Source organism: Oncorhynchus mykiss, chromosome 9 (assembly GCF_057628025.1).
Source record: "Oncorhynchus mykiss isolate SJ-2025 chromosome 9, ASM5762802v1, whole genome shotgun sequence".
Classification (NCBI taxonomy): domain Eukaryota; kingdom Metazoa; phylum Chordata; class Actinopteri; order Salmoniformes; family Salmonidae; genus Oncorhynchus; species Oncorhynchus mykiss.
This window is the reverse complement of record NC_143030.1, coordinates 74,385,305-74,393,743: the sequence shown is the minus strand read 5'-3', so window position 1 is coordinate 74,393,743 and position 8,439 is coordinate 74,385,305. Positions and strand designations below refer to the sequence as shown.

The following is an 8,439-nucleotide window of genomic DNA, read 5'->3' as shown; positions in this document are numbered from 1 at the left end:
GACCGCCACTGCCTTCTATCCTTCCTTGAGGTATAAATGACAGGTGAAACCCATGTGGAGCCAATTCACCTGTCCAATCAGTGAGTCTTCAAGGAAGGATGAACTTTTAAAAGGAATGTCAACACAATCGTTCTCGTTTGGAATCTCTAAAGAAATTAAGAATTGTTTTGGAATCTGAAAATATCAGGAGGTTCATTATACAGATGAACTAAACAGACCTACTCACACCCTTGCAGTTCTCACATTGTGCTTTATTCAATAGCATTTTAACAATGTAGCTAACATCATTGGGACACTTGAACATAAGAAAGTTAGCTGGCTTAATTGTATTGCAGATCCTCTATTTCTTAATCCCAAGAGGGGACATTGGATCAGTCACCAGAAATACACTTACAGCAACAATAGGCTGAGCACTGATGGCTGGTGAAACAAGCATAAACCATGACTTACAGAGAAGCAAATGGATTCAATAGAAGAGACTGTAAACCCATGGAATCAAAAACATCAATACAATGAATAATGACATTGAATAATGTGCAAAGTATAATACAATACCTACAAAATACACATAATAGGCAAAGAAACTGTTCAATACAAATAACTATACAATCATGGTGTAAAATATGTTGCTGGCTGACCCTGTAAAACAACACATTTCACTGCACGTTTCCCGGTGTATGTGACAATATAACATATTTTTGGATGATTGTAAGAACAGAACTGTATACAAAATATTTTCATGAAATAGCTGTCCCATTGGAATGCATCATGTGTTATTTTTCAAAAATATATATTTTATCAATCTTGTGTGTTCTGGCATTTATTTGTATTTAACTTAATTGGAGTCATTTAGCAGACACACGTTTCATAAGTGAATTACAGTAGGGAGCACATACATTTTTCATACTGTTCCCCTGTGGGAATTGAACCCACAACCTTGCCGTTGCAAGCGCCATGCTCTACCAACTGAGCCACACAGGAAATGTACTAGTACTCCCTGTATATACAGTACCAGTCAAAAGTTGACACACCTACTCATTCAAGGGTTTTTCTTTATTTTTACTATTTTATACATTCTAGAATAAAAGTGAAGACATCAAAACTATGAAATAACACATATGGAATCATGTAGTAACCAAAGTAGCATTAAAATGCTGAGCATTTATTGTCTGCTTTTCCTTCACTCTGCGGTCCAACTCATGCCAAACCATCTCAATTGGGTTGAGGTCGGGTGATTGTGGAGGCCAGGTAATCTGATGCAGCACTCCATCACTCTCCTTCTTAGTCAAATAGCCCTTACACAGCCTGGAGGTGTGTTGGGTCATTGTCCTGTTGAAAAACAAATGATAGTCCCACTAAGTGCAAACCAGATGGGATGGCGTATCGCCGCAGAATTCTGTGGTAGCCATGCTGGTTAAGTGTGCCTTCAATTCTAAATAAATCACAGACAGTGTCATCAGCAAAGCACCCCCACGCTTCACGGTGGGAACCACACATGCAGAGATTATCCGTTCACCTAAAAATCTAATTTGGACTAATCATACCAAAGGACAGATTTCCACCGGTCTAATGTCCATAGCTCGTGTTTCTTGGTCCAAGCAAGTCTCTTCTTCTTATTGGTGTCCTTTAGTAGTGGTTTCTTTGCAGCAATTCAACCATGAAGTCCTGATTCACGCAGTCTCCTCTGAACAGTTGATGTTGAGATGTGTCTGTTACTTGAACTCTGTGAAGCATTTATTTGGGCTTCAATTTCTGAGGCTGGTAACTCTAATGAACGTATCCTCTGCAGCAGAGGTAACTCTGGGTCTTCCTTTCCTGTGGCGGTCCTCAGGAGAGACTGTTTCATCATAGCGCTTGATGGTTTTTGCGACTGACCTTGAAGAAACTTTTCCAGATTGACTGACCTTCATGTCTTAATGTCCTTTTTCTTTGCTTATTTGAGCTGTTCTTGCCATAATATGGACTTTGTGTTTTTCCAAATAGGGCTTTCTTCTGTATACCACCCCAACCACAACACAACTGATTGGTTCAAACACATTAAGAAGGAAAGGAATTCCAAAAATGAACTTTTAACAAGGCACACCTGTTAATCGAAAAGCATTCCAGGTGACTATTGCATCAAATCAATGTAAATTGTCCGGTGGCGATTTTATGAATTGTTCAGCAATCTTATGGCTTGGGGCTGGTTGAGAGAATGCCAAGAGTGTGCAAAGCTGTCATCAACGCAAAGGATGGCTACTTTGAAGAATATCAAATATATTTTGATTTGTTTAACACTTTTTTGCTTTACTACATGATTGCATATGTGTTATTTCATAATGTTAATGTCTTCACTATTATTGTACAATGTAGAACATAGTAAAAATAAAGAAAAACCCTGGAATGAGAAGGTGTCAAATTTTGACTGGTACTGTAGCTCCGTTCTTGTATGATCTAGTACTGGTACTTCCTGTATGTAGCTCCATTCTTGTGTGATCTAGTACTGGTACTTCCTGTATGTAGCTCCATTCTTGTGTGTTTTATTTGAATCCTCGTGTTACTATTTGTATTTATTTTTTACCTGCATCGTCTGGAAGGGCTCGTTAGTTACACCTGTTGTATTCGCCGCATGTGACAAAATAATATTTGATTTAGTGTTATTTGATATTTCTCACTTAAACAATAAAATGTACAATTCCCCCAAAATAATCTCACGAGTTACAGGATCTTTGGTGTTTTTTTCTTCTTCTTTTCATAATAGCTGCCGTCGTCACGGCTGCTGTCACAGCGAGTACCCCCACCACCACAGCAAATATTAATGTAGCTATAGGTGAGATTTGTGGTCCACACTCAGAGTCGGACCAATGAGTTCCAGATTTAATTTGCTGAAGCTTCAAGGCATCACATCTATAATAGGAGAAATAGACCACTGGTAAATTGACAATGCGGTCATCCAACATTCAGTTTTACATTTCTATGTTAATATTGTAGTATTTAGATGATATTTTGAGGGAAATAACCATTGTACATGAGCCACACTTACTGTGTGTGTGGCTGGCAGGATGTAAATGATCCATTTGAATAGGTGTCACCAGTACAGTCAGAACACACAGTATCTGTAGATGTTGTTCCTGCACCAACACAGGGTGAAACTCATTAAGGATCCTGACTTGAGATGTGCTTAACTCACGATTGCATAAATCATGCACTGATGTCAAAGGAAGATTTACATGAAGACAAACCTGCGTGGCTGATGTATTGACCAGGCAGACAGCTGCTGTGTCTCTGGGCTGCTCTACAACCATCCTTAGTTGGGTCTAGACAGTAGAACCCCTCCAGTGTCCCACAGACAGTGTCTGATGAAGGTCTACATGGCTGCTTTACCTTGAAACCCAAACCTAGAGAGAAAACATGGCATGTATTATCTGATGCAGATTACAACTGACATATCCTCATAGCATAACAACACAGACTAACATATCAGTGTTTGTGTCTGGGTTTCAGTGCAGACACACAGGACCACTCTTACCTGGATCACAGTTGGTACACACTTTGCATTTTATGAGACCATTGGGCTCATCAAGGAAAGTAGCATCAACACAGGGCACACAGCTGGTACTGGTGAATTCAGTGCAATGCTTATATACACGATTTCCTGGGGAAGAGAAAATCACAATCATGTTTTTCAGTTAGTGTTGATGATGTATTAACGTCTGGTGATTCATATGATGTAAAGAGAGGATCCTTACCTGGTGAACACATGGGACAACATTCATCCCCTATTCTGTACTCAGCTCTACCACATGCAATACAGGATCCGATGCTTTCAAGCACCAATATAATAGGTATCTGGAAGTTGAGAACAGAATTCTAACCCAAATATTCAAATATTCACATTATTATGATTATATGGGACGATTTCAAATAAGCATTTGTGAGTGTGGTGGTGCACCCTGGTGTGCTTTTAGTCATTCTTTAAAGGTGTGACACCAAGCCCTAGCTAACCTAGGTCAGCGTTTCCCAAACTCGGTCCTGGGGACCCAAAAGGGTGCACGTTTTGGTTGTCGCCCTAGCACTACATAGCTGACTCAAATAACCAAAGCTGAGTTCATCATCTGAATCAGCTGTGTAGTGCTAGGGCACAAAGCAAAACTTACACCCCTTGGGTTCCCCAGGACTGAATTTGGGAAACACGGACCTAGGTTAGTGGACAAAAATTCAGTCAATAAATGTGAAAATGTACTTCTCTCCACCACAGTTTATTTTACGAGGTTTCAGTAAAATGGACAGAACTAGTAGGATAATAATAACTGATTTATATTTAATGGAGGAAATATTTACATTTTTGAATTGTTTTTTTAAACACGCCAAGCCACAACATGTGCAAATCAGAAACATTTTACTTACAGTCCACAAGCTTTCAAACTGTGCCATGGTTCCTCAATCCTCTCCAACTCACTGGAAGACCCACACACTGGATTTGTGAAGTGCTTACTCACAGGCTATCCTCAACAGCGCAATACACATGTACTGTACAACAAAACACAGCCAAGTACTAGAAAAATATTTTTAAAAGAAGTCTTAAAAGTACTAGGAATATATACAATAGGAATATGTTGGAATCTGCAATAAAGTAAATAGTAGCAGCAGCAGTATTGACCGTGTGTGTCAGTGTTCATTTTTTAAATATATATATACACACACATACATACCGTTCTCATTCTCGGGGTGGTTCACAACCTGCTACACTTGTGAGAAACAAGTTGTGGTTAATGTCATAATCATAATTTAGGAGTTTTGTCAGTGTTTTCGTTGTCTTTTGTTTGGAGTGCTCCATGTTAGCAATGAGCATGTGTGGTTTCTGTGTCCTGATAACGTTGAGGGAGCACGTGCACCTGAGCAACCTCCTGAGTTGATACAATGTTGCACTTCACTAGAGATAGAAAAGGGAGGCACACCAGCAGAGTAGAGATTAATGCGATTGAAAGAACCAGAATTTATCAGGATATTTTCTAGCGTTTTTGTTTGTTGGCCTTAGGCCTATGTATTTTACAGTTAACGATGGATGTTATATGCTGCATTGGACTATAGGCTCTCTCTGAGTTCCATGCACTAGTGTCTTTAGCCGCCAATGGATCATGGTGTATCAATGTCCAGTTCTAAATTGGTTTAGGACCTATTTAACCAGTCTAGAGTTGTTTGTCACCTGTGGTGAACATAACTAAACATAACAAAATATATATCACATGTGGCATTCCACAAGATTTTATTTTGGGTCCGGTACTGTTCAGTTTACAGTTGAAGTCGGAAGTTTACATAAACTAGTTTTAATGACTCCAACCTAAGTGTTTCAACCACTCCACAAATGTCTTGTTAACAAACTATCGTTTTGGCAAGTTGGTTAGGACATCTACTTTTGTAACGTTCTGAGTGTAGTGGGTGAGAAGTCAGGCGCAGGAAGCAGAGAGTTCGGGGTAGTGCTACTTTAATGCACAAAACGGCGAACATAAGCCAACCCCACGAAAACACAGGGCGTAGAGTCGTGACAACTTTGTGCATGACACAAGTCATTTTTCCAACAATTGTTTACAGACAGATTATTTCACTTATATTTCACGGTGTCACAATTCCAGTGGGTCAGAAGTTTACAAACACTAAGTTGACTGTGCCTTTAAACAGCTTGGACATTTCAGAAAATGATGTCATGGCTTTAGAAGCTTCTGATTGGCTAATTCACTGGCAACAAAGATAAAACACCAGGTAAAACACCTAGGTGTCATTTTAGATTCAGAACTTATTTACGAATCATTAGGAATGTGACCAAAATAGCCTTTTACCACCTTAGTGTAGCTAGTTAGTGGTGGTGCGCGCTAGTGGCGTTTCAATCGGTGACGTCACTTGCTCTGAGACCTTGAAGTAGTGGTTCCCCTTGCTCCGCAAGGGCCGCGGCTTTTGTGGAGCGATGGGTAACGATGTTTCGAGGGTCACTGTGGACGTGTGCAGAGCGTCCCTGGTTCGCGTCCCTGGTTCGCGCCCAGGTCGGGGCGAGGGGACGAACGTAAAGTCTATACTGGAACATTGCCAAGGTGCAGCTGTTTCGATTGAGTTCAGCAGTGCACTTTCAAAGCAGAAGGCAAATTGAGTCACCAAGACATTGTAAACAAAAGGGAGAGAACAGTGCACTTTCACAGCAGAATCAAGTTGAGTCACCAAGAGGTAGTACAGACATTGTAAACAAAAGGGAGAGAACAGTGCACTTTCACAGCAGAAGGCAAGTTGAGTCACCCAGAGGTAGAACAGACATTGTAAACAAAAGGGAGAGAACAGTGCACTTTCAAAGCAGAAGCAAGTTGAGTCACCAAGAGGTAGTACAGACATTGTAAACAAAAGGGAGAGAACAGTGCACTTTCAAAGCAGAAGCAAGTTGAGTCACCAAGAGGTAGTACAGACATTGTAAACAAAAGGGAGAGAACAGTGCACTTTCAAAGCAGAAGGCAAGTTGAGTCACCAAGAGGTAGTACAGACATTGTAAACAAAAGGGAGAGAACAGTGCACTTTCAAAGCAGAAGGCAAGTTGAGTCACCCAGAGGTAGAACAGACATTGTAAACAAAAGGGAGAGAACAGCCTTGTAGTAAAATTACAAATACAGTCATTCATCAAGATTAAAATGACATAACATGTTAAATCCAGTAGCAGGAGGCTATTTTTATACACATAAATAATCCTTATCTTACCCTGCCTTGGTTAGCATTTGGACCTCATACTTTCACTTTCAACATGACAAAATCATTGATTTGCCGCCTGATTTTGTCATTTTGAAAGTGAAAGGAGGTCCAAATGCTAACCAAGACAGGGTAAGATAACTCCTGTCAATTTGAAAGCCTATGTTCTATCAATGGGTAAAATAAAACATTTCCTCCCAAGTAACTTGTTAGTAGTCTGCCTGTGAAAATCAGGAAATCGTGTAAGAACGTTTCAGAGCTATATCATTATTGGCTGGAGATATGGGATTACACACTGTCACATTTCATAACGCTTTCAAAACAATGACCTACACTCCAGACTGCCAAATTCAGCCAATAGATGTCCTTCCTTGTCTGGAACACATCCATCCGTTTATATCGTCATGACAAAGTATAGCTTTCGCTTAGATGTGCTCAATCTAAACAGTGTACTAAATTAATTAATAACCTCCGTTTCTTCTTCAAGTACCATGTAGCAATGCGCTGAGTCTGTAGGATAACGGAACACACTTCAAGCTAAAATGTGATTTAAACACCAAAAGGTGTAATATATTATCTCCTGGAACACATCCGAGTCCTGTGAATACATCTTCATATTCACTCAAAATGTCAGTGCCTGTATTTTATTAGCCCCACTCACTTTCACTTTCAGAGTTTTCAAGTATCACCCGGACAAGACTTTACATTCAGCTCCTGTATCCAGTTTAAAAGTACGTGTGTGGTTGTTCATTTTCAGTGTTTCTGAGTAATCTGCCGCGCACTTGGTCATTTGTGATTTCACACACAATTCTATCCCGTATCAGTGACTCGGTAAATTGTTGAAACTCAAAGTCATTTTTTAGATCAGTCGCATAAGCATCAATTGACTTTGTTTGTCCTTGCACTCTCGTAAAAAAGATATCGGACTTAACGTTATCTGATGCATTTTTTTCTTGGCTCATATTACGTCCGGAAAATGTATTTTAATACATCCAAGTCATCTACATCATCGTCAAAATCAATAGTATTGAATACCTTGATTCCATCATCTCCGGCTACGTGAAGGAACGTGGCACATTTCCCCTTTTCGGATTTCTCGTTAATGCCACCGGCGATGATATATGGTAAAGGTTGAATTTCTGGATCCACACTAGATTTCCCTCTAGGTTCAGAGTAGTTGGTGGTCTCATTTGTTCCATGTTTCGGAATGTTGAGCTTTCCTTGTATAACTTTTAAACTTCTGACACCATGTAATATATTAGCACACTGATGCAGGGATGCGGGTGGCAGAACAACGTTTATCAGATGTCATGGGTCAAGGTCAAGTGCAGACGATCACATGTAGTAATTAGTAATAGCGCCACCCACACGCACTCCAGGTAAGTACATGAACATACATGACAAAAGGTTATCAAAAGGGATAATGTTTATTCTGAGTGGATATTAGCCCCATTGTGAATCCATATTAAATGTATGTTTTCTTAAAATAACATTTAACCTGCAATTTAATTTGATGAATTCGTTTCTGTAATCCCCACTGTTTTCATGTAATTGTAACTCTACTTTTATTGCATAAAAAACCCCAAATACAAACAATAATGCTGCAGTGAAGCAGTGAGGCATAAGGACTGTTCTTAGCATGATGCAGAGCATGTTCATTCATTCTGATTGTGTCCCTCAAAAGCCGTTGTTTAGATTTACATAAAATAACATAAAAATATAGGACAAAACACACAT

General features: G+C 39.6%; 1 protein-coding gene across 5 annotated transcripts; it reads right to left on the bottom strand.

The window, feature by feature from the left end:
* Positions 1–230: 230 nt before the first annotated feature.
* On the bottom strand, positions 231–8,031 carry LOC110532774 (tumor necrosis factor receptor superfamily member 14). Of its 5 annotated transcripts, none has more exons than XM_090185387.1 (8): positions 7,036–8,012; positions 4,692–4,722; positions 4,387–4,509; positions 3,729–3,828; positions 3,509–3,634; positions 3,222–3,377; positions 3,023–3,110; positions 231–2,886 (listed from the first exon to the last, which is right to left on the bottom strand). In XM_090185387.1, the coding sequence occupies exons 3-8, from the start codon at positions 4,411–4,413 to the stop codon at positions 2,691–2,693; spliced, it is 693 nt and encodes a 230-aa protein (XP_090041513.1). In that variant the 5' UTR covers positions 4,414–4,509; positions 4,692–4,722; positions 7,036–8,012; the 3' UTR covers positions 231–2,690. The 5 variants fall into 5 exon arrangements, with proteins under 5 accessions (XP_090041513.1, XP_090041515.1, XP_090041511.1 ...); XM_090185389.1 differs by having other exon boundaries at positions 4,387–4,437; XM_090185385.1 differs by lacking the exon at positions 7,036–8,012 and adding an exon at positions 6,715–6,771.
* Positions 8,032–8,439: the final 408 nt, after the last annotated feature.